Below are 23216 nucleotides of genomic sequence, written 5' to 3'. Positions count from 1 at the left end.
GCCACGCCCCCTAATGGCCAGACCACGCCCATTCTCTCCAGCGGCCGGGCCCTCCGACGTCCCCGACGCGATGACGCACGACGCCGGGGACGTGGCCCTCGCGCGGCGTCACGCATCGCCCGGTCGCAAGATGGCGGAACTGGACCTGCTGGGTTCCATCCTGAGCTCCATGGAGCGGCCGCCCGCCGCAGCCGATGGCGAGACGCGGCGCCGGGCTCGGGGTCAGCAGGGCCGGGGAGGGCGCGGAGGCACCGGGGGAGGGCCACCGACCGGGCGCGGCGGGGAGCGGCGCGTCCCGGCCCTTCGCCCTCAGAGCGCCCCCCCCCACTCCCGGCACCCGCCCTGACGCGAGGCCACGCCCACCATGGGCTGCCGGCTCAGCCCGCAGTGCCCGGGGCACGCGCTCGCTTTCCTGATTGACGAGGGGGCGCCTGGCCACGCCCTCGCAGTGGCCACGCCCCCACCCTTTACACACTTAGGTCACGCCCTACGCCACGCCCATCCCAGGCCACGCCCCTGCTTCATTGAGTGACGCTCCCGGGATTGTGCTGGCCCCGCCCCCTACCCGCCCACTCCCCCCCAGGTTTTGGGGGTCACCGCCGACCTGACCCTCCTTGTCCACTCCAGAACAAGCTGCTCGCATGAAGAAGCTGCAGGAGCAAGAGAAGCGCCAGAAGGTCGAGTTCAGAAAGAGGGTGAGTGAGGGGACAAGCATCACTGGGCATTTGGGACACTTCCCATGGGCCCCCACAAATTCCTGCCCGTGTATCCCTAGATGGAGCAAGAGGTATCCCAGTTCATTCAGGCCACCGGGGAGCCCCGGCGCCGTTTCCAGCCCATGAACAAGATTGAGAGGAGCATCCTGTGAGTGGGGGCCTGACTGAGAGAGGACTGGCTGCTCTGCGGGCAGTGGTGGGGCAGTGGGGACACTGATGATACTGAGCATGCTTGGGAGAACAGTGGGGACACTGAGGGAATGGGAGGAAAATGGGGGTATGATGGTGGCACTGTGGGGCAGTACTGGGATTGGACACTCAAGACACAGGGGTAGGACAGCAACACCCCAGGATGGCAGCACCCCTGGGGCAGTTGGGGACCCTCGTGGGGAGGCACCCCAGTGCCAGCAGTTCCATGTTCCTCCAGGCACGACGTGGCAGAGGTGGCTGGCCTGACGTCTTTCTCCTTTGGAGATGATGAGGACAGTCGCTACGTAATGGTGTTCAAAAAGGTGGGGGATGGCAGGAGACACTGTGGGGGACACTGGGGGCAGTGAGCGAACACACAGTGACACCGGTGTCCCCAGGAGTTCGCGCCGTCCGACGAGGAGCTGGAGGCGTATCGGCGAGGGGAGGAGTGGGACCCGGCCCGAGCTGAAGAGCGGCGTCGCCTCCGGGTAGGCGGGGCTTCATGGGCATGGGGCGGGATTTAATTGATATGGATGGGGTTCAGATGGGTGTGGCATGCGTACATGGTGGGGGCAGGGCTTATAAAGGTGTGGTATGGGCTTGGTGGGCGTGGCCTGAGTGGGTGGGGGGTGGTGTGGGCAGGGCTTGTTGCTGACTCCTCACCCGTAGGAGCTGGCAGCGCAGCAGGAGGAGGCAGAGCTAGAGTCCGGGCCCGCCCCCCCGGGTCCCCCCAACGACTACAAGGACAAATATCGGCACCTGATCGGCTCCGACGCTGCCAAAGCCGCTGCCCGCACCATGGAGGCCAACAAGGCGTACGGCTGCGGTGAGCAGAGGGTCCTCCAGAGGTTCTTGGGGGTGTCCTGCATACCTGGGTCCCTTCCCAGGGAGGTTTTGGGCACTCAGATACCTGGGCTCTCTCAGTGGGGTGCTGGGGGGGTTCCTGAGGGGTGTCACAGCCACCTGCATCTCTCCTGTGTCCCCCACAGTGCCGGTGGCCAACAAGCGGGACACGCGCTCCATCGAAGAGGCCATGAACGAGATCCGGGCCAAGAAGCGGCTGCGGCAGGCGGAGGACGAGGGTGGGGCCGGGGGGGGCCCTGGGGGCCCCTGTGTGTGATGGGAGGGTGGTGGTGGGGGTGTACCCCCCCAGGGGTATTTAACAGCGGGGAGAGGGTGACGGGGACACGTGGAGGGGGCGATAAAACACCTCGTCTCCTCACCTGGTCCCCATGTCTCTTTTGGGGGAGCAGTTGGAGTGAGGGGGGGCACCCCCATCTCCCAGATCATGTGTGTGTGTGTGTGTGTGTGTGTGTCCCGCTTCCCAAACACAGCATGAGCTCCAGGACTTCACAAAGTTTATGGGGGTAACCCCTTGGTGGGCCCTGCTGCCCTTCCCCCTCCTGCTTGGCCTTGGGGTTTCAGAATTTGTGTCCTGCTAGCTCGGCCTTTGCCCCCCCAGCTCCTGCTCCATTCTGTGCCCCCCAGCTCCTCCATTCCGGGAGCTCAGTGGGTTGACGTGGGCGTCATCCAGGGACCAGCAGACATGGAGGGTTTGGGGAAGAGCGGGGCACATGTGGGACACACAGGGACAAGGACACTACTGGGAGGGACATGGGGATGGGCTTGGGCACCCCACCCAGCTCCCTGTGGGGGATGTGGGGACGTGGAGGCAGCTGGGACCCCTGGGACATGTGGAGGCAAGGGGACACACACAGAGATTGGGGGCCAAGGCCAGGGGACACACAGATGTGGAGATCCCTCGCCTCATCAGCTGGTTGTACTTGGTTAAGCGGTTGGAGCAACAACAGGGAACACCCATCTTCATCTGGGGGGATGGGGGGCAGTGGAGGCTGTTGTGGGGGAAACAGGGAGGGCTACAGGGGATGCAGGGACTCCTCTGGCCAGTCAAGAGCCCCACTACAAGGTCAGCAGTGAAGGTGTGGTGGGGGATTTGCACGAGAACTCACACCCAGATGGACTCAGTAATGAGGGAGTTACACGAGGATCACATCTGTGTGGGCTCGGTGCTGGGGGTTTGCACAGGAGCTGCCCAAGGATTCGGAGGAGTCACAGCTGGATGGACTCGGTGACAGATTGAGCAGGAGGTGGTTCCCTGCCTGGAACCTTGGCTGCCTCTGCAATGTGCTTCTGATTGGTCACTCTTGGGTCATCGTCCACCGTTGCACTTGTGTCAGGAACTACTTCCAGCCCTCCCAGTCATCCTGGTCAGAGGGGTCCTCAGCTGACACCACTGTAGAGAAACAGCCACCAGTGTGTATTGAAGTTCACCGATATGGCCCCACCACCACGGGGAGTGGGATGGTGACCACCCTGCAGCCCTTGTATGAGCTATCAGAATCCCCAGCTGCCTTCCCTGTGCCTCCCAGTTACCCTCAGTCTGGTCCAGTTCATCCTGACACCCTCCAGTGCTCCCAGTCCTCAGTGTCACTCTCCTGCTTCCCAGTGCCCTCCTAGTGCCTCCCAGTTCCATCAAAGTCCGTCCCAGTTTCGTCCCAGTGCTCACTGAGGTAGTCCTTCCTGAAGCTCTGGTAGAGCTGCTCCATGTTGATGAGGTACTTGGGATTTGAAGTCCAGGTTGTATTGGCCCTTGTGGCTGAACTGGGAGCAGGCCACATCCATCCTGATGACCACCTTGTCCAGGTACCTGGCCTTCCCAATGGCTGCTTTCAGAAGCTCAGGCGCAGGAAGCACATCCAGGAAGTGGGGCCTAAATCCCCCCTGAATCCCCAAATCCCCCTTGAACCTCCACCCTAGCTGAGACAGACCTGTGGCATCCAGGCCCCAAAAACCTCCAGAGACCACAGAGACCCCATACATGGACACGCTCAGTGCTGACCCTTGGCCATGGGGACCTGAGTTTCCAGGCCCCAAGACCATCCCCTCTAAACTGCCTTCCCACCAAGGGCAGATGGACTCTGCTGTCCAGGTGCCCCCACTCCACCTCCTGCCCTTTCCTATCCCTCCCCCACTGCCTCATGACTTTTCTCCAATTACCACAAACTCATGATGTGACCCCAAAACCCAAACCTGTCCTGGGGACTGTCACTGCCTGCTCTAGAACCCTCCATGTCCCCAACGCCCCTGATGTCTTTCACCACAACCCCAAGCCTCCTCCAAGTCCCTACACACCACCATCATCCTCCCCCTGCCTCCAGCATCCCCCCCGGCCCCTCCATACCCTTGGCCATAAACAAATCCACCTCCACTGTGGGATTCCCGTGGGAATCTAGGATCTCTTGAGCTGTCATCTTCTGGATGGACAAGGCCAAGATCATGGGGGTCCTCTGCTGAACCAGGACTCCACAGACACTCCCCCAGCTTCCATGGGGGAAACCCCCACGTCCAAGTGCCCTGAGCTGGCCTTATGTTCCCCCATCCCATGGGGGACCCTGAGTGAGCCCAGACATCCCTCCCCAATACCCAGGACGCTCAAAGGGGCGCAAGGTGGGTTCGGGCCCTTCTCACCCAGTGCTGCCTCTGCCTGGGACCCTGCCCCTGTCCCCCCCAGTCCCCCGAGGCTTATTTATCCCTTTCCCTTCGCACCTCCCCGCTGGAGGGACCGTGGTCAAATTCAGCCCCCGCTGGGGAGAACAGGGTGGGGCCACAAGTGCCTGCGGCTGATGGCAGTTGACATGGTCCCTAGGTGTCCCCCCCGGATTTGGGACTATTTTTAGCCCCCCTCAAAGGTCACGACAACGCGACCCCTAACACGGGGGGGGGCTGGAGCGCCGCCTAAAGGCCCTGGGGGGGGAACAGCACCAGCCAGAAGGGGAAGGGGAGAATTGAGCGAGACAGGATTTTGGGGGTGCAAAAGGTCTTTTTGGGGGGAGTTCAGCCTCTAAGCAGTACCAGGAGTGGGGGGGGGAGGGGTGGTGGGACTCAGCCCCATGGGCCCCACAGCGTGGGGGAGGGGTGGTGGCTTTGACCACTTCCCGGGGAAGTTCTCGCCGGGAGGGGGGAGGCGGGACCAGGCCTTCTATGGGGGGTGGGGAGGAAAGGGCACTCTCACGAGCCCTCGACCCCCCAGCCCATTTCTGGGAGTCGTGGGACCCTGGGTCCCCTCTGGGGGAGATGATCCCGAATGCCTCGGTCCCCCCCTTCCCCATCCTCAACCGCCGAGCCCCTCCCCCACTCCGGGGCAGGAAGTGAAACCGCTGCCCCTCCCCCCGGAAAGTCCCGCCCGGGTCTGAGTCAAACCGCATCCCACGGGGGGAGGGGCGGGGGTCTGTACCCCCAGATACACATTGAACCCCCCGCCAGCGACTCCCGTTCGGGGCTTCACGTGGGGGCCAGCGCAGGGAGGGGTGTCGCGATAAGGGCCTGTGTGTATCAGAATAACCGGGATTCACAATATAGGGGGAGGAGGCGCAATAACAAGGGATTCGTTATCAATCTGAGGGATCACGATAACCGTGGGAGTGTCGCGATAACGGGGGGAGTCGGAATAATGGGGAAGAGAGGGCACAATAAAGAATGAGGGTCGAGGTAGTAGGGAGAGTCCAAATAAAGGAAACGAGTATCGGGATGCTGAGGAGATGTTCGAATAAAGGGAGGTGATCCGTCGTGATAATCGCAGCATACAGAATACGAAGGGTCTGGATTAAGGAGAGCAGTGGGCGCACTGAGGGAAGGGTTCACAGTAAACGGGAGTGCAGCGATCGCGGTACCGGTGGGCGCTGGAACAACGCGGGGGACGGCAATGGGCGGAAGATGTCGCGATAATGAGGGAGGGTCGCAGTAACAAGCCCCCCCCCCCCAATTACCGAGCGCCCCCCGCGGCGCGCGGGGCCAGGGGCGTTCCCGCAAAGAAAAGCCCCGCCCCTGAGGCCCCGCCCCCCCGCCCCGCCCCCTGCCGTCCCCTATGAAAACCGCCGCGCGGCGCCGCCGCCGCTCCTCCGCCGCCGCCGCGCCTGGATCGCACCGCGCAGGCGCTGAACGAAAGCCCCGCCCCTTGTGCGGCGAAGCCCCGCCCCCGCGGCAGGCCACGCCCTCGCGCCCCGCCCGCCCGCCCGCCGCCGCCATGAGCGGGTGGGCGCCCTACGTGGAGACGCTGCTGGCGGACGGCACCTGCCAGGATGCTGCAATCGTCGGCTATCGCGACACCCCCGCCGTCTGGGCCGCTGCCCCCGGCAAGACCTTCGCCAATATCACGGTGAGAGGCCGGGACCGGCAGGGGTGGGGGGGGGGAGCGCGCCGAGGCGTTTCCCGCCCAAGCGCGCGGAGGGCGGGGGGAGCCAGTGGCCTCTGAGGGGCGGGGCTGACCCCCCCACCCCTCCCGCGACGGGCTCCGCAAAGGACAAAAAAGGGAGAAAAACGCAAAAGCGCCAGCGTGGAGCGCGGTGGGGGGGGCTCGGGCGCTGCCCATGCCCGGGGACCCTGGGCCGGGGGAGGGCCGGTGCTGGGGGGCCCTAGAGGCGGGCACGGGGGGACACCCGGCAGCGAGGCGGTCCCTCCCTTAACCCCGCTTCGAGCGTTTTGGGGGGTCGCAGGCGGGCGGGGAAGGGGGGGATGGGCGAACACCACGTGGTTCGACGACCTCCCTCCCCGCTTCCTATCTATTTTATTGCAGTCTCCTAAGTGGATGGCGGGGGTCTCGTGGGGGAGATGGGAAGGTGGAGGAACCCCTCCCCACTTAAAAACCCTCTAAAAATGCGCGGAATGCGGCCACTTCCCGGTGGAGGAGGGGCGGACGGGGCTTCCTGTGGGGGAGGGGCGGCGCGCGCTCACCCCCTCCCCCCTCCCCACTTCCCCCCACGGAAATGGGGGGGAGGGGAGAAGTTTGGGGAGGCTCATGGTGGCAAATGGGGACTGCCAGATCCCTGGTCTAGTCTCTATCTGGGCTCACGGGGCACTCATGGGGGTTCCCGAACGGCTGGGCCACCCGAGGGACTGTGACGAGGTTCATGGGGGTCCTCGGACTTGGGGTCTCGATGGGGTTGTCTGGGCTAAATGTGGGACCCCGGCGGGATTTGTTTAAGGGGTCTTTTATGGGGTTCCTGACCTGTTCTACCTCCTGGCACCTGGTAGAAGTGTCGGCCCTGGAGGATCCCAAGTTTGGGAGGGGGGTCATGGGTATCCCTGGATTCTTGGGTTCTCTTGTGGGATCCCCTTGGGGATCAGGGGTCACACGTGGGGTCCCTGGCGGGAGTCATGGGGGTCCTGGGACACCTGAGTCCCTTTTATGGTCATGGAGTGGAAGTTGTGACAGTCCCTGTTTGCCGAGTGTCCTACAGGGACCCTGCCTGGGGGTTTGGTGCCTGCGTTTGGTTTTGGTGGTCCCTGGGTGGTGGGCCTTTGGGGTCCCCTTGACTGTCCTCACCCTTGTACAGCCTGCATAAGTGGTGGGCCTTGAGCAGGGGGGGTTATAGCAGTGCCCAAACAGCTGTGTTCCTTATTGGGGGGGGGGTGTGTCATGGGTGGGTTTTGGGGCTCTGGGGTCTGTTTTCGGGGTGCCCCTGACCCTTGTACCAACAGCCAGCGGAGGTGGCGGCACTGGTGGGCCCCGAGCGGGGGCCGCTGCTGGTGCAGGGGCTGACGCTGGGGGGGCTGCGCTGCTCCGTCATCCGGGACTCGCTGCTGGTGGAGGGGGAGCACAGCATGGACCTGCGCACCAAGGGGGCTGCCGGAGCGCCCACCTTCAACATCACGGCTGCCATCACCAACAAGAGTGAGGGACCCCCTGGAACTACCCCTGTGTCACTGACCCCTACCCCAGACCCTGTGTCATCCTCATCACTCTCCCAGCACAGCCCCTGCCATCCTTTCCCCTGTGACCCCCCCCACCTTCAAAATCACCAACAAGAGAAAACTCCCCCTGAAACCACCCTGTCACCCTGTGTTACTGCCCCCTCACCCTCCTGTCACCCTGCATCACCCCCCCCAGACCTCCCCATCACCCTGTATCACTTCCTGACCACTTCCTGTCATCCCCCATGACCCCAAGCCTCTGCAGGTGCCTCCCATATATATTATGGCAGCACTGTGGCACCCAGCGTCACTGCCGGCACTCCTCAGGTGCCCCCCACCTTCCCCGGTGTCACCCCAAGTCACCCTGTGTCCTCTCTCCCATATAGCTCCACCTGGCCACGTCACCTGCTGCCCTGTCACCTGTGTTACCCCTGACCTGCTTCCTGTTCATGTCCCCCCTCCCCCTTGCCCCATTTCCCCCCAAACTTCCCCATGCTAACTCCTGGGGTCCCTTCATCCCAGCTGTTGCCTCCTGCCCTTCTCCTCCCTGTCTGTCTGGGGTTTGATGGGGGTTTTGGGAGGGCTGGGGATTATCCCCTCATCTTATACCCCTACTCCTGCAGCCATCGTGCTGGCCATGGGCAAGGAGGGCGTCCACGGCGGCTGCGTCAACAAGAAATGTTATGAGATGGCCAATCACCTGCGGCGCAGCCAGTACTGAGGGGGGACCCCCGGGACCCCTGGAACCCCAGGGACCAGCAGGAGCCACCAGGGAACAGCAGGACCCGATCCCCCAGCCCCCTGTCACCTCCCCAATCCCCGCTGCCGGCAGCAATAAAGTGCCCTTGTGGGGAGTCGCTGTGGGTCAGGGATTTCAGGGGTCTGGGTGCTGGGGCGGGGGGGAACCTCGATGCGTGGCCAGGGCCATGGGGTGTGGCTCTGCCCTCCACCCAGGGTGGAGGAGCCCGCCCCGGATACCCGGGTCCAAGGGTGCTGCCGTGCCCCAGGAGGACAAAGTCCACGATGGGGTGGGGGTGACGCCTCAGCACTCACCCCACGATACCCCCCATCCACCCCTCCCGACTCTCAGGAGGCAAAACTGGGGCACAGAGGCTTTATTAGAGGGCTGCACTCAAGGTGGAGGCTGCACTAGCATCAGGGGAGAAGGCAGTTGGGGGTCCAGGCAGCAACTGGAGGGGATGGTAGGACAGAACAAGGGAACTCCAGGTACTCTGCAAGTTGTGAGGCAGGGCCCCAGGTGTTTAGGGGATGGTGTGGGGCAGAGGTGGGGATTGGGGAGGTGGTGGGATGGCTTGATGTGGGGCAGAGGTGTGGATGTAGGGGCATGGGGTGGGGCAGAGGAAGACGGTAGGGCTGATGTGGGGTGAAGAAGGTGGTGTAGGGCAGAGATGGGGATGTGGGAAGGTGATGTGGGGTAGAGGAGGAGATGTAGGGCAGCACCAGGCGTCCGGGCAGGCGGAAGCAGCTCCGGTGCTGTCGAGTCCTTATAAGGGCAATGTGGTGGCTCTGGCGCTTCCTGTTCCCCCCCTCGCCCCCCCCGGCTGACTCACAGAGGGAGGGAAGGGCCCGCAGTTGCCCCACGGCAGGAATTGGGGTATCAGGGGTTGGGCCAAGGGGCAGATTGAGTGTTGTTCCCCTGTCCCCCCTCACCCCGCAAGAAGGGACCCAGGTCTTGGGGTTCTCTATGTACCTTTGCCCCTGCCATGAGGTCACCCCCATGGCGGTGAGGTTGGGGCACACCATCACCCCATCACTGTCACCTATGGAGCCATGGCACCCCAAGATCCTGTAAGACAAGGTCATTACCCCTCCGCGCCCCCCCCCCCCCCCATCTCCAGGTGATCCTGTCACCTGTAGCACCCTGACACCTGTAGGACGCAGTCACCTGTGTCATCCCCTGGAACTGTGTGCCCTCTGGTGTCCCCAGCAACCCTCAACACCTCAGGGCTATCCCAAAACTGGGGGGGGGGGCTGGAGGGGAGGGACGGGATATGGAGGGGAATGGAAGTGCTGGGGAGGGGGTGGAGTGCAGTACCTCACCAGTGACTCCCAGTTCGAATGAGTAGTGAGGGTCAGTGGGAGATGCCAGTATGAGTAGAGAGACTCCGAGTGACGACCCCGGTGCTGACTGATGCACCCAAGATTGCCCCCAGTACCCCAGATTGCCTCCGCTGTCCCCCAGTGCACCCAAAATGCCCCTCGGTGTACTTAAGTCGCCTCCCAGTGACCCCAAAGCGCCTCCTAGTGATCCCCAGTGCGCTCTAAGCGCCTCCCACAGCGATCCCTAGTGTTTCCCCGCACACTCACAGAGCCTTCCAGTACGTGACAGCGCCCCCCAGTGTCCCAAACGCTTCCCAAGATCTCCCAGCGCGTCCCAGTACCCCTCAGCACTCACCGCCTGGAGCAGGACGGGACAGGCATCACCTCACGGCGCTGAGCAGCGGCAGGACCAAGTGCGCGAGATCCCGGCCGCTGACCCCTCCCGCCGCCGCCGGCTCCCCTCCGGCCCTCCAAGATGGCAGAATATCGCGAGAGAGAGGCGGGGCTACTTAGCGCCCGCATCCGCCGCAACCAATTGCTTCCGTACCGAGCCGTTTCCCTTCCCGCCTAAACGTTCTCCACCAATGAGAGGCGCGGGGGCGGAGCGCGTCCTCGGGGCTCAAGGCCGCAGCCCCTCCCTTGGGGCGGGGCTTCTCCGCAAAGGGCCGCTCCCCGCGCGGGGCCCCCGCCCCGGCGCCGCGCAGGCGCCCCGCGCAGGCGCACTGGCGCCGCGCCCCCCCCGAGTCACCTTGGGGCGCCGCCGGTGCCGGACCCCGCGCCCCCCCCGCGCCCCCGGTACCAGGGCCCGGCCGTGATGGCGGCGGCGCCGGCGGCCGAGAGGCCAAAGACCTCCCCGAAATCCGTGAAGTTTCTCTTCGGCGGCCTGGCCGGGTGAGAGCCCCCCCCCCTCCCCTTTGCTTCCCCCTCGACAAAACAGGGATCCCGCACTCCCAAACCGACATTCCCCCACCAAAGCTTTCGGGTCGCCCCTAAACCACTCTCGATGCCCCTCGTAACTCCTCAGCCCCTCCAAACCCTTTAACTCCACCTAATCCCCATCGCTACCCCTCACAGCCTCCCCCAGATCCCTTCGGAGTCCCTCAAATGCTCCCTAAGCCCCCTTCAGATCCCCCAGCGCCCTTCAAAATCAATTCAAATCCATGGAACCCTTTCAAACCTACCGAAATAACATCCAGCTCCCCTCAAACCTGCCCTATGCTTCCCCCATAGATCCCCAAAGCTTCTTTAACTTCGTTGTCATACCAGGTTTCCTCCGAGAGGGCTGTATGTGGATTTGGGGGGCTGTGGAGAGGAGTGTGAATCTTTTTGGGGTTCCCTTGACCTTACCTACCGTCTTCCTTCAGGATGGGGGCTACAGTCTTCGTGCAGCCCCTGGACCTGGTGAAGAACCGGATGCAGCTGAGCGGGGCCGGAGCCAAGGGCCGCGAGTACCGGACATCCCTGCATGCCCTGGGGTCGATCCTGCGCCACGAGGGGCTAAAGGGCATCTACACGGGGTATGGGCCTCCCAGAACCCCCAAATCCCTGGGACATCTCTTGAATCCCTGAACACCCTGGGACCCCTCTAAACCTCACATCCCTGCACGTCCTGGGGTCAATCCCATGCTGTGAGAGGTTGCTGGTCATCTGCATGGGATACAGACCGCTGAAAACCATAGAACCCCAAGCACCTGCAAGCCTTGATCTCTTTCCTCCCCCCCCCCCCCCGCCATTTTTGGGACTCTTCCCATTCTCTGTGTCCCCCCAGGCTATCAGCTGGGCTTCTACGCCAGGCCACCTACACCACCACCCGCCTGGGCATCTACAGTGTTCTCCTGGAGCGTTTTGGGGGGGCTGATGGAACCCCCCCTCCGTTCCTGGCCAAAGCAGCCATGGGCATGACAGCAGGGGCTGCTGGGGCCTTCGTGGGGACCCCGGCTGAGGTGGCCCTCATCCGCATGACAGCTGATGGCAGGTGAGCCCCCAGCCCTCTAAACAATATCTGTGCTGCCCCAAGGCTGCTTTTTTTTTTTACCAAAATCCCCTTTTTTGCCCCAAATCCCAGGCTGCCCCCTGGCGAGCGCCGCGGGTATCACAATGTGTTCGATGCTCTCGTGAGGATGGCAAGGGAGGAGGGGGTGCTCACGCTGTGGAGGGTAGGTGGGGGCTGCGAGACCCCGGGATCCTACAACTCCCTTGCTGCCTCCCCAGGGGTGCAGGGGGTGCCTTCATCCTTCTGGGGGAGGGAAGGCAGATGTCCTCCAAACTCCTATCTCCCACCCCAGTGCTAAGTCCCCAGTGTGGTGCAGTCTGTGGAGGGAAAGAAGTGGGAATGCAGGGGGGTGATGTGGTGGGGGTCTGGGGGTGCACAGGACTCACCCAAACATGCCGTTTTCCCCTAGGGCTGTATCCCCACCATGGCCCGGGCTGTGGTGGTCAACGCTGCCCAGCTCGCCTCGTACTCCCAATCCAAACAATTCTTGCTCGACTCTGGTGAGTTCAGGGGGTGGGTCTGGCATAAGGAAACCCTAAATCCTAGTGCACTCTTCCCCCATTCCCCTTTGATGTTTTGGGGTGCCCCCAGGGCATTTCCGTGACGACATCCTGTGCCACTTCTGCGCCAGCATGATCAGCGGGCTGGTGACCACAGCCGCCTCCATGCCCGTCGACATCGTCAAGACCCGGTGCGTTCATTTTGGCCAGGGGGGCGTCCCCTGCTCGCCCTTAAATAACCACAGATGTGAAACATGGTCACCCCAAAACGTCCTGTCTTAACTCCTGAACTTTTCCCGACAGGATCCAGAACATGCGGACAATAGATGGGAAGCCCGAGTACCGCAATGGGCTGGTGAGTGATGGACACCATCTGGAGTGCCTGTAAATTCAGGAGGGCCTCCTCTGTCATTTTGAGGGTTCCCTTTCAGCTGGGGGGGTTTCACACCATTTTTGGGGTGCTTCCTGTCATTGGAGGTGGGAAGAGAAATTCAGGTTATCTTGAGGAAATACCCATAATTTTGGGGAGCTTCCCTGGCATTTTGGGAGGGTTCTCCATTATTGAGGGGGGGTGGGTGGGTATGAGTATCCCTGTCAATTTTTGAAGGTTTCTCAATAGTTTTGGGTGGATTCCCCATCACTTTGACAGTGTCCACGTTATTTCAAGGTTTCTCATCCTTCTAGAAGGGCATCTATGTAGTTTTTTAGAAGGTTTCTCATTATTCCCCCCCCCGCAGGATGTGCTGCTGAAGGTGGTGCGGTATGAGGGCTTCTTCAGCCTCTGGAAGGGCTTCACCCCCTACTATGCCCGCCTGGGCCCCCACACCGTGCTCACCTTCATCTTTCTCGAGCAGATGAACAAGTGGTACCAGCGACTCTTCCTCAGTGCCTGACACCCCCTGGGGGGGGGTCGGGGGGATCTGACTCCATCCCGTGGGCTCTGTAGGGGCACTTGACCCTCCAGTGAAGGGGCTGTGGAAGGGTCCGACCTCTCCCTCAGGTGCTGTGAGGGTGCCTGACCAGGGGCTGGGGGGGAGGTGGCTCTATAGGAGTGCCTGACCACCCCCATCAAGGCTATGACATGGCCCTGGGGCCCTATAGGGGTGCATGACCCACTCCTTGGGGCCCTGGGCCTGATATAGGGGTGCTGCATCCCTCCTATGGGGAGGACAGGGGTTGCCTTGTTCCTGTAGAGACTGTAGGGTGCCCTGCCCCTGTGCCCCCTTCCCACCCCTCTGGGGGTTTTGTTACCAGTCAATATCAAGGTCACAGGGTGGGGCAGGAGCCCCCCACCAAATCACCCCCCTTCCCCCAGCACCCTCCGCTTTGTTAATGAATCATGGATCGTGATCATGTAATTAAAGCAAAACCTACAGACACGGGGGGGCGCTTTATCTGTGTCACACCAGGGGTGAGGTCTGCGCCAGTCACACTGTGGGCGTGGCCTTGCCCCCACCAGGGACAAGGTGACAGAAGGGGACTCCGAAGCTAGACCCCCAAGAACATCCAGCAGAGGCAGCGGAGCTGTTTATTGTCTCCCCCGCCAAATTCGGGGGTCCTGGGATGGGGGCTCTCGCTCAGACAGGGGGGCCACCATCACCCCATGGCAGGTCAGAGCCGGCCAGGACTGTCCGTTCCACCCCCTCCTCGGTGATGGCCGCCAGCCTGATGACACCTCCGCTGGAGCCGTCCCGCACCATCGCCAGGGCCAGTGCTGGGGGAACACAGGTCAGAGACCCCCCAAATCCCAAAGGCACTCCAGAACCCCTCAGCACTTCCCAAACTCCTCTGCGCCCCCAAATTCTCTTCCAAGATCCCCCCCAAACCCTTCTGTGTTCCACAAATCCCCTTCCCAAAGACCCTAAAACCCTTCTATGTTCCCAAAATCCCCTCCTAGGTGACACCCAAACCCCTCTGTTCCCCCAAATCCTCTCCCAAGACCCCCAAGTCCCCTCTCAGGACCCTTCCTACCTCCCCCCAAATGCTGCAGTATCCCCAAAACCCACCACGGGCAACAAATTCCTGGCACTGGGAGCGACTCATCCCAGGCTGGAATGTGGCATCCAGGAATCCATAGATGTAGGAGCTGCCTGAGCCCCCCACAGCAAAGGGCTGGCGCAAGAGGAGCCCTCCCATCGGCACCACGTACACCTAGGGGACACAGCGGGGAGCTGTAGGGTGCTGTGGGGCAAAGGAGGGAACTGTAGGGAAAAGATGGGGTTATGGGACAGAAGGGGGGGGGGAGGGCGGGCTGCAGGGCAGAGAAGAGGACACTCGGGCAGAAAAAGGGACATTCTGGGACAGAACGGGGAACGCTCCAGGGTGGAAAACAGGACACACTAGGGCAGAAGAGGGAGTACTCCAGGACAGAAAAAGGGGTGACGCTGGGGCAGAAGAGCGAACACTGTAAGGGCAGAAAAGGGGACACTGGAACTGAAGGGAGCCTACCTGTCCTCCCCGCCGCGGGTCCCAGCCAGCGACAATGATGCCGGCGCTGAGCTCCTCACGGTACCGGTAGCAGCTCTGCTGGAAGAGGCGGGCGGCCGTGCGCACCCGCGGCGGCTCCTCCAGCTCCACGCTGTGGGGCAGGGCCAAGCGTGGGGCTGGGGCTTGCCCCGACAGCCTGCCCGGCCCTGCCCCACGCCCACGGGGGGTACCTGTGGAAGGCCAGCTGATAGGCCACGGCGTCGGCCACCGCCTGCGTGTCGGCCGCTGAGCCCGAGCGGCAGCAGAAGATTCGGTCGTGGACAGGGGTCAGTTTGTCTGTCACCCGGTTGGCTATGTAGGACCTGTGGAACACCATGAAGATGTCACTGTGACAGCCGCCCGGTGACACCAAGCGACAGGCTCTGGGTGACAGCAGTGCCATGTTAGCCTAACTACCCCCCGAGGTGACACTGCAAGAGGAGCAACGAGCCGGAGGTGTGGAGAAAGCCCCGGAAAGCAGGCATTGGTCCCAAAAAGATGCCAGAATTTCTTTAGGCACAAAGTGCTGGGTTTTGCAGGCATGGGACTTAGAAACATGGGATTTGCTGTGGTAGTAACAAAACAAACCAGGGGAGGAAATCCTGGAAAGCCAGGGATAAGGCCCAGGGAACGCTGGGAAATGGATTTGACAGGGTTACCAGGATGAAATCAATAATAATTCAGGTTTTGTTCAAAGATCTGAGGCACTGGAAAGAATTTTTCCATACAATGGACCCAAGACTGTAACAATAACAGTGTGAGAAGCGTCTCATATTTTACAGACGAATTAAGAATTACGTGCATTTGAAGGATGCAGGAAGCCCTTTGGATTGGGTGATTTTAACATGGGATTTAAATCCAATTTTCATCACCATGTTGGGGAACAGTTCTGTGGGATTTTAAAACTCTCCCTAACAGGGGAAAAAAAGAAAACCAGGATCCGTGGAGAGAAATCCAAAGCTTGGGACCAAGAGCACAAACTTTAACCTGAGAATGTTTTTGCAGGAATTATTCCACATAAACAAAAGATTCTTGGATGATTTTAGTTTAGTGATAGACCCGTCAGGTGCGACAGTGATACCTGGGGACACCGGGGACCATGCCCACAGCTTTGGGTGTGGCTTCTGAGTGACATCATGGTTACACCCAGATAAGAGTGACAAGCCCATGACACGGTCCCAGACCCCCACCCCCCGTGAGGGCACTGATGACATCGTGCCCCATGGCGCTCACCCGGTGGTGGTTCGGGAGTCGGCCCCAATGACGACGCCTCCATCAAACTCCACGGCCATGATGGTGGTCTGCGGGGAGGGAAGGGAGGGGCTGCGCTGCGAGTCCCTGCCCCACAGCAGCCCCTGCCCTAGACAAGCCACGCAATCTCCCACAGAAACCCCTTCCCCACAGCAGAACCTCGCCCCGCACAACCCCCCCGCCGCACAGATAGCAAGCCCGGGCCCCACAGAAATCGTTTTATACACAACTCCCGGCCCCGGAGCAACATCCCCGCTCCCCAGACCAACCACCCGGGCCCCATCCCTCTCTAACCCATATTCCCCTTCCCGCACTCTTCAGGAAACTCTCTGCGCCCCCAGCTCCTCCTGCCCCAAACTCCACCCTCACCCGCACATTGGAGACTCTCTGTCCCCGCTCCCTCCACTCCATGGCGGGTTCTCCTGGTCCGTAACACCCCCAGCCCCCGTAAACCCATCCCGACTCCGCAGCCCTCCAAGTGGGCCCCCCTGCCGCCTCTCGCCCCACTCACGCCGGTGCTGACGGGCTCTGCCATCCATTCCCGGTGTGGCCCGGCGGGGCCTGACCCGGCCTGCGGCTCCCACACCGTCACCGCCGCCATCTTCCGCTGCGCTTTACGGTAGCGTGATGGGCACGACCGGGCTCGGTCGATGGCTTACGGCAGTGTGGCAAGAGGGGGAAAGGTGACAGCTGTGCTTTACGGCAGGACGGCGCCTGCCGTGGTGATCGATCTCTTCGTAAATAATAAAACTATTTCTTCCCGCAACCCCTGCACTGGCCCCCGGTGTGATCGGTGCGGATGAGGAGGGGAGGGTGCTGCGGGGGGGTTACCTGGGCACTCCCGAGCAGGGAGCTGCTGGTGGGCAGGGGCCGAAGGGGGATTCCCGGGGGTCCCTCAAGGAAGGATAGTTGGGACGTCTCGCAGGGGCCGGGGGAGCACCCAGATGCATCTGGGGACGGAAAACAGCTCCAAGGAAATGCCGAAGGACAAACGGTTGTGCCAAGAGGCAGCATCTGAGCAGGTGGAGCAGCGCGTGGGGTCGCAGGACGCATCTTTCTCTCTTGCCTCTTAGATTTCATCTTATCAGCCCTTCCCGAGTGCCCTCAGGCCCTCCAGAAAAAAAAAAAAAAAAAAAAAAAAAAGGGGGGGGGGGTTACGAGGAGAAAAAGCATTTAAAGAAAAGGAAAAAAAAATCATTTTCTTTTATTGTGTGTGTTTAAATTAGGGAGGATCCTCCTTTCATCTGCAATTTTAAGGATATCAGTTGAAGGAAAACCTCCCTCTTCCATGATGTTAGGGATATCAGCTGGCAGAGAATCCCATTTTTCTTTCTTTTCCACACACAAAAAAAGGAGAAAACATTTTTATGGGTTTAAACTGAGGGCAACCCCTCTGTCTTCATCATATTAAGGTTTAAATTGAGAGGAAAGTCCTGTTGTGCCTCCTTTTTAAGGGTTTAAATGGAAGGAGAAGTGCCCCTTTTCCCATCATTTAAGAGATGGAAAGAAGAAGGAAAACTTTTTTCCTTGATACTTAAGGGGATTAAATTGAGGGGAAGAACCTATTTATTTAATTTAACTTGAGGAAAATCACCCCGTTTCCCCTCACTTTGAAGAATTAAATTGAAGGAAATGCCCAATTTTCTGCATTTTAAGAGTTTAAATTGAGCTCTTCCCACACATTTCAGAATGATTCTATACAGGTACCCTGGCAACCAGTCTCTTGTGTGGGAGCAATCCTGGCACATATGTAAATTCTGAGGTGGAACAGAAATTTTGGCACCCCTTCTTTGGTTCTTCTCCACAGGCAACCCAGAGCTCTGACTGGGCTTGACCCCTTGGGAGCTACCTCTCAACTGGCCTGAGGAACTGGGTTGCCAGGTTTTTCTTCCTGTGGAAGAGAGCCATTGTTCACAGCCAGGTACCTGTGACAGAAAATGGGATATTGCGTCTAGCCAGTGGAAGGATTCTGCCTCCTAAAATTGCAAACGTTGGAGGATTTCTCCCAGACCAAAGCCAGAACTAGAACCCTGTCTCGCCTTGCACTACTGGATTCCAGCTTTGCACTGGTCCCAAGAAACTAGGGTGGAAAACTTTACTTCCCATGGAAAAGTCTCGTCATTCACAACCAGAAACACAGGCCCATGGCAGCAAACCATGGCTCTTTTCCCACAGGAAGGGAAAATCTTCAGCCTAATGTCTTGGGAGAAGTGCAAAGCTGCAGTCTGGTAGTGCTGAGTTTTGTTTCCCCATGGAAAAAGGCCAGGAGTGGGCTGCCACCTCCTAAAATTGCAAACGGCACATGATTTCTCAGACCAAAGCTGCCACAACTCCTGTTGTGGGCTGTCCTTGGAATGCTACATGCCACCTCTGAACTGACACCAAGACGCTAGAGAGGGAGCTGAGGTTTGCTTCCCATGGAAAAGAGCCAGCATTCCAGATGCTTGTAGCCGGGAGTGGGGTGCCACCTCCTACCCCTTAGCTCCTTCCCTCACCCCCCAACTCCACCCCGACTTTCCCCATGTCCCCTGATCCATCCCCCACTGCACCTTTCATTCTACCCCTTCCACACCCCCTGACCTACCCCTTGCCCAGCCTGTGACTCATCTCAGCATCAGCAGGTGGAAAACTTAAGACTAGGAGGACCCTGAAGACCTCACAGCAGGACAGCACTCAAACAAAATGGTAGGGACAATATTTCTGGGCTGGAAGGTGAGACACAGGATGAGGGCAGCTGAGAGGCAGAGGGGGAAGCTTGAGGAGCAAAGGAGAGGCTCCAGGGTGTCACAAAGAAGCTGAGAGGCTGCAGTGGGGGAGCTTAAGGGCAAGATAGAGGCTGAAGGGCAGGGGGGTGCCTTGAGGGGCAGGAGCAGACAGGGGGTCTTGAGGAGCAAAGGGGGAGGCGCTTGGCAGTGACAGATGAACCACCCCTCACACAACAGCTAACTGTACCCTAAAAACCATCCCTAACCAGGTGGAGAGCACACAGTGAGGTTAGGGGGCCAAGGGACAACATGGGGGGTTGAGGGTGACATGCAGACATTGCAGGCTGAGGGGCAAAGATGGGGGGGCCTAAAAGGAGCAGTCGTCCTTTTCCATGGGAAACAAAACTCACCTCCCCAGGCTTCTGATACCAGTTTGGAGGAGGAACAAAAACCCCACACATTCAAGTACTTTCCAGAGCTTTGTTCTATTGCTCAAGCTAGATGGAAACATCACTAATGCCCTAGTGTCAAGGAGGGAGAAAATCTCAGTTCAGGTTCCCCCAGGCCATCTCTAGGTTTCTCTCTAAGCCCTCATGGGGGCTACCAGCTCTCACTGTAGAACAGAACCAGCACCTAGCCAGCAGCTCCTCAGTCCTGGCAGGTCAGTGGTTCTTCCAGGACCATACCAGGCTGGCAGCAAACTGCCCAAAGGGAACTCAGCCCTAAACCCTCCAAGCCCTCCCAGTAGCTAAGCCAGCACCAAAGAGGCAGACACTAACCTCAGGAAGTCAGTGTCATTGACTACAGCCCAAAGGAGCAAAGAACCTCACAAGGAGGAGCTCAGCAATGCCCCTCAGTGCTGCTACCCCAAGATCACCTACAGGGACTGAGATCCAGCACCAGGGACCCTGAGGCTTGCCCACCCTGCAGAGCCGCACAGCAGCTGGGAATGCCCTGTCCCAGCCCAGCCCTGGAGAGCCTCCCCCAGAACTGGGAGTTCCTGCGGGTGCGTCCACCAGCAGGCAAAGAGGCTCCGGCTGTGCTGGGACAGGGCCCAGGTCGGACAGTTATGTGCAATAAACAGGCTCACACAACTCCTACTGTGGGAACAGCTGGGCTCAGCTTCCTCCCCTTTGGATTGCGCCCAAAGCCTGGCCAGGGCTTCAGGAGCAATGCAGGAGCTGCCTTTGGCCCTGCTCCTCCCAACAAGGCCACAGGACTGACCTCAGGGCCCCGTCTGGCCTCTGAACATGGAAAGGTCAAGCCACGTTTCACTGATGAGCACAGATCTAGAACACTAAGGGTCCTGGGTATTGCACTACTGAGGGGATACAAACACAACATCTCGTTTTAACCTCCATCTCCAGGACAAACTGGGCTCAGGACCTGTTGCTCAGGCTTCGGGGCTTCACAACTCACAGCAAACTCACAGATGCCTGAGCATTTACACCTCTGATGCTGAAGGTCCTGGAGCCATTCTGGCTGCACTGTATTTACAATCCAACTGCAGCAATTCTGCTCTGCATCATGCTCTGAAAACGCCTGGAAGAAACTGGGTGCAAAAGCCTGGAAACCATGAAAATCTACTGAGACTATCATTCAAACACTTCTCTCAGACATCCAGCTCAAGGAAGTATTCCAACTGAAGAACACCCTAAAGGAGCTGCTTTTCTAAAGGAAACCCCATCACTGGCAATGCCAGACCACAGCGCAGGGCACCTTGGAGTCCCCAGCTACTGAGGGAGCTAGAACAAAATGTTCCTGGGAAAATCCTAGGAGAAAATCAAGTTCAACTATTTACTGCACAAAAACAACACTAAACAAACCACTCTGGAGCACCCAATAGCAGCTCTGGCTAAAACTCCAGCGGGAATTCTCCTTTGGGTTGAGTCTAAACCACCTCGGCCCCTAGGGATTGCAAAGACAAACCCAAATAAACAAGTCTCTCTCCTACCAAGAAAAGCAGAAGAAAGAGACAGGAGACCACTGATGCAAACAGCTCCGGGAACACCTCCTGCAGGTGGTCACACGCCTGCCCACCTTCACTGTAAGACAAAACTAAGCAGAGGTTCAATCTAAAACTGTCAGAACCATAGATGACAGCCTCAAAAATAACATGAAGAGAAACAAACAGGTAAAAAAAGGGACAACACCAAACAAGCCTCAGAAACAAGGACGTGCAGAAACTCCTCCAACTCCATCGGCTGCTTCTCTCTCAGCCAGGGACCAAGAAGTCTTGTTTCAGTCCTTGTCCAACACTTGCCAGGGACCTTGAGGGAGCAAAAGGTGCAATCAGTACTGTTCGTTAGGGCAACGGGCTTTGGGCTCAGCCTCCTGGAAACAGAAGCAGACACTCCTCACCTGGCTGGAGCTGATGGGTCCATTCCCTGCTCTGCTCTCACAAACCCTTCAGCCACACTGCCAAACCCAGCAAGGCTGCAGAAATGCAACAGAACAGGAGTTGATGCACAGAGCTCCCCTAAACACATATTTCCCATCAGGTAACCAGAACCCTTTATCCACAATAGCCTCCCCAAACACATGTATCTCTTGAGGTTACCAGAGCAGTTTATCCACGGAGAGCCTCCCAAACACACATTTCCCACCAGGTAAATAAAGCAGTTTATGCGTGGAACACACCCCCCCCCCCCAAACACACATTTCCCATCAGGTAACCAGAGGAACCCAAGTGCTTATTTTACATCTCCCCAAGTGTGGTCAAAGGCCCACGTACACAAGAACACTAACAGAATTTATTGAATTTGCCACATTCCCAGAGAGTGGCAAGAAAAACTGGAACAGACTTCACCCAATATTCCTCAGACAACAATTAACCCAATTAACCACTGTGCACTTGCACTACTTGGCGTGGGGAGTCAATACCCGTGCCCTATATGCTGAGCTACAAAGCATAAACACAAAACCCAGTCTTGCTCCATAAACAAAACCAAACAGAAAGAAAATCCCATTAGAAAATCCCATAGACTAGGAAATTCCTACACATCTTTGAACACACCTCCTGAAAACTCAAAAAGCCATCTACAAAAGCAAGTATTCCCAAGCCAGACAACAGCATCAAACACTGGACCCACTACACAAAGTTCTGGGCATAACACCAACACAAGGCTTCACAACAAAGCTGAGACAAGGAAAAAGGCTCCTCCAGACAAGGAAAGTTAAATACTCCTTTACCCCCATGAAAACAACCTCCAAAATGTACCTCCGACCCAAAAGCAAACAAACCAACCCAAACAAACCCCAGCTGTCCTGAGTTCCATTTAATGTTCAGCATCTTCCCAGACTGCGAAGATCTAAGGGAGATATCACACCTTTTCCAACCCCTCTGTGCCTGTCTCCCCCACCCTCAAGCACCATCACCCAGCCCAGGGCTGAAGCAACCAAAACACCGTGAAACTAAAAGCTTAAACCAGTAAAAATAACCATCATTATTCAAAAGCTGTCTTCACTTCCAATAAGTACCTCTTAGGAACTTGATGTCACCTTCCACAAAAATCCTTTTATTGAAGGCACCTCATAAGCCAACCAAGAATGCAAACCTCAAAAGACCGTTTGTTCCTCCCATATCCACTTCAAGTTAAAGCTTAATTAAAACTTTAATTACCAGACACCAGCCAGATCCATACACCACGAGAGATCAAGGGGGGGAAAAACAAAGGCAGGAAAACTTCTGTATCTTCCCCAAACAACACATCTCAAGAGTACACGTCCCCCACTCAACTGCGAAAACACCAAGGCTCAGCATAATTTTAATTTATAGAAGAACTTATCAAGAAAATTTTCTAGCACGAGGCAAAATTCCCCACGTTCCCTCTACGTGAAACATAGGAAGGCGCAAGCAAAAAAGAAAACTGACACAGATCACACAACAATAAAATCCCTAATTCAGCACCAAAGCAAGCCCAAACCAAGCTAAAATAAAGGAACATTCACCTCCCAAACTCACAGAGGAAAAGGTCTCGGGATTCTGAAACGAACTCCGGCTGATGCACAGAACAACAGCCCCTCAGCGCCACCTATTACCACCCACCACGGGACAAGCAGTCCAGTTGATCATAACTTATAGAAAAATAAGCAGACACGTTCTTACCGCACGAAGACAGCCCAGAAAAGCGACACATCCTCACACACCGACCGAAGAGCTCCCGCAGAGCAGCGGCCCCTTCCAGGAGCCTTTTGAACCCCCGCCCGGCCCGTGATGGGCGGGCTCGCTGAGGCATCGGCAGCGCTGGTTGGACACCGCGCCCCGGGAACCGGCCGAGAACCGCCCCGGCCCCGCCCCGGGAACCGCTCCGGCCCCGCCCCGGCCCCGCCCCGGGAACCGCCCCGGCCCCGCCCCGGGAACCGCCCCGGCCCCGCCCCGGGAACCGCCCCGGGAACCGCCCCGGGAACCGCCCCGGCCCCGCCCCGGGAACCGCCCCGGGAACCGCCCCGGGAACCGCCCCGGGAACCGCCCCGGGAACCGCCCCGGGAACCGCCCCGGGAACCGCCCCGAGAACCGCCCCGAGAACCGCCCCGGGAACCGCCCCGGGAACCGCCCCGGGAACCGCCCCGGCCCCGCCCCGGGAACCGCCCCGAGAACCGCCCCGGCCCCGCCCCGGGAACC

General features: G+C 59.1%; 5 protein-coding genes and 1 long non-coding RNA gene across 6 annotated transcripts in view; 3 read left to right on the top strand and 3 right to left on the bottom strand.

Annotated features, from left to right (window-relative positions):
- Positions 1-41: 41 nt before the first annotated feature.
- SPAG7 (sperm associated antigen 7) lies at positions 42-2127 on the top strand. The gene is made up of 7 exons (XM_066340489.1): positions 42-221; positions 628-695; positions 776-864; positions 1144-1228; positions 1304-1393; positions 1575-1731; positions 1895-2127. Exons 1-7 carry the CDS (start codon positions 71-73, stop codon positions 2023-2025), a joined length of 771 nt encoding a protein of 256 aa, XP_066196586.1. The 5' UTR covers positions 42-70; the 3' UTR covers positions 2026-2127.
- A 543-nt stretch (positions 2128-2670) lies between these two features.
- LOC136375148 (uncharacterized) lies at positions 2671-10285 on the bottom strand. Its single transcript, XR_010746041.1, has 2 exons — positions 10033-10285; positions 2671-3159 (listed from the first exon to the last, which is right to left on the bottom strand). It is a non-coding gene; the product is annotated as an uncharacterized lncRNA (long non-coding RNA).
- PFN1 (profilin 1) lies at positions 5818-8470 on the top strand. The gene is made up of 3 exons (XM_066340510.1): positions 5818-6081; positions 7404-7596; positions 8240-8470. Exons 1-3 carry the CDS (start codon positions 5950-5952, stop codon positions 8335-8337), a joined length of 423 nt encoding a protein of 140 aa, XP_066196607.1. The 5' UTR covers positions 5818-5949; the 3' UTR covers positions 8338-8470.
- A 91-nt stretch (positions 10286-10376) lies between the features above and the next one.
- Positions 10377-13549, top strand: SLC25A11 (solute carrier family 25 member 11). Its single transcript, XM_066340507.1, has 8 exons — positions 10377-10568; positions 11042-11194; positions 11446-11652; positions 11743-11833; positions 12080-12170; positions 12262-12361; positions 12474-12525; positions 12908-13549. Exons 1-8 carry the CDS (start codon positions 10492-10494, stop codon positions 13061-13063), a joined length of 927 nt encoding a protein of 308 aa, XP_066196604.1. The 5' UTR covers positions 10377-10491; the 3' UTR covers positions 13064-13549.
- A 126-nt stretch (positions 13550-13675) lies between these two features.
- PSMB6 (proteasome 20S subunit beta 6) lies at positions 13676-16554 on the bottom strand. Its single transcript, XM_066340508.1, has 6 exons — positions 16399-16554; positions 15870-15937; positions 14828-14959; positions 14619-14748; positions 14177-14321; positions 13676-13884 (listed from the first exon to the last, which is right to left on the bottom strand). Exons 1-6 carry the CDS (start codon positions 16486-16488, stop codon positions 13748-13750), a joined length of 702 nt encoding a protein of 233 aa, XP_066196605.1. The 5' UTR covers positions 16489-16554; the 3' UTR covers positions 13676-13747.
- Positions 16555-21683: 5129 nt separating this feature from the next.
- The window catches only part of PPP1R35 (protein phosphatase 1 regulatory subunit 35), a 2854-nt gene continuing 1321 nt past the window's right edge, over positions 21684-23216 (bottom strand). The window contains exon 4 of the mRNA XM_066340488.1: positions 21684-21695. Within this exon, the coding sequence (XP_066196585.1) occupies positions 21684-21695 (12 nt within the window). The remainder of the gene's footprint in view (positions 21696-23216) is intronic.

The sequence above is a fragment of the Sylvia atricapilla genome, unplaced genomic scaffold (assembly GCF_009819655.1).
Source record: "Sylvia atricapilla isolate bSylAtr1 unplaced genomic scaffold, bSylAtr1.pri scaffold_95_arrow_ctg1, whole genome shotgun sequence".
Taxonomy (NCBI): domain Eukaryota; kingdom Metazoa; phylum Chordata; class Aves; order Passeriformes; family Sylviidae; genus Sylvia; species Sylvia atricapilla.
The sequence above is the reverse complement of the archived record's forward strand: the minus strand, read 5'-3'. Positions and strand labels throughout refer to the sequence as shown.

Bases quoted from the DNA above. Each gene is read 5' to 3' on its own strand.
- SPAG7 (XM_066340489.1), top strand. From the start codon at position 71: ATGACGCACGACGCCGGGGACGTGGCCCTCGCGCGGCGTCACGCATCG. The intron at 1,229-1,303 runs GTGGGGGATGGC...CGGTGTCCCCAG, and splicing joins ACGTAATGGTGTTCAAAAAG to GAGTTCGCGCCGTCCGACGA. The intron at 1,394-1,574 runs GTAGGCGGGGCT...CCTCACCCGTAG, and splicing joins AAGAGCGGCGTCGCCTCCGG to GAGCTGGCAGCGCAGCAGGA.
- PFN1 (XM_066340510.1), top strand. From the start codon at position 5,950: ATGAGCGGGTGGGCGCCCTACGTGGAGACGCTGCTGGCGGACGGCACC. The intron at 6,082-7,403 runs GTGAGAGGCCGG...TTGTACCAACAG, and splicing joins AGACCTTCGCCAATATCACG to CCAGCGGAGGTGGCGGCACT. The intron at 7,597-8,239 runs GTGAGGGACCCC...CTACTCCTGCAG, and splicing joins GGCTGCCATCACCAACAAGA to CCATCGTGCTGGCCATGGGC.
- SLC25A11 (XM_066340507.1), top strand. From the start codon at position 10,492: ATGGCGGCGGCGCCGGCGGCCGAGAGGCCAAAGACCTCCCCGAAATCC. The intron at 11,195-11,445 runs GTATGGGCCTCC...GTGTCCCCCCAG, and splicing joins CTAAAGGGCATCTACACGGG to GCTATCAGCTGGGCTTCTAC. The intron at 11,653-11,742 runs GTGAGCCCCCAG...CCCAAATCCCAG, and splicing joins CGCATGACAGCTGATGGCAG to GCTGCCCCCTGGCGAGCGCC.
- PSMB6 (XM_066340508.1), bottom strand. From the start codon at position 16,488: ATGGCGGCGGTGACGGTGTGGGAGCCGCAGGCCGGGTCAGGCCCCGCC. The intron at 15,938-16,398 runs GTGAGTGGGGCG...CCCTCCCCGCAG, and splicing joins CAGAGCCCGTCAGCACCGGC to ACCACCATCATGGCCGTGGA. The intron at 14,322-14,618 runs GTAGGCTCCCTT...TGTGTCCCCTAG, and splicing joins ACCCGCGGCGGGGAGGACAG to GTGTACGTGGTGCCGATGGG.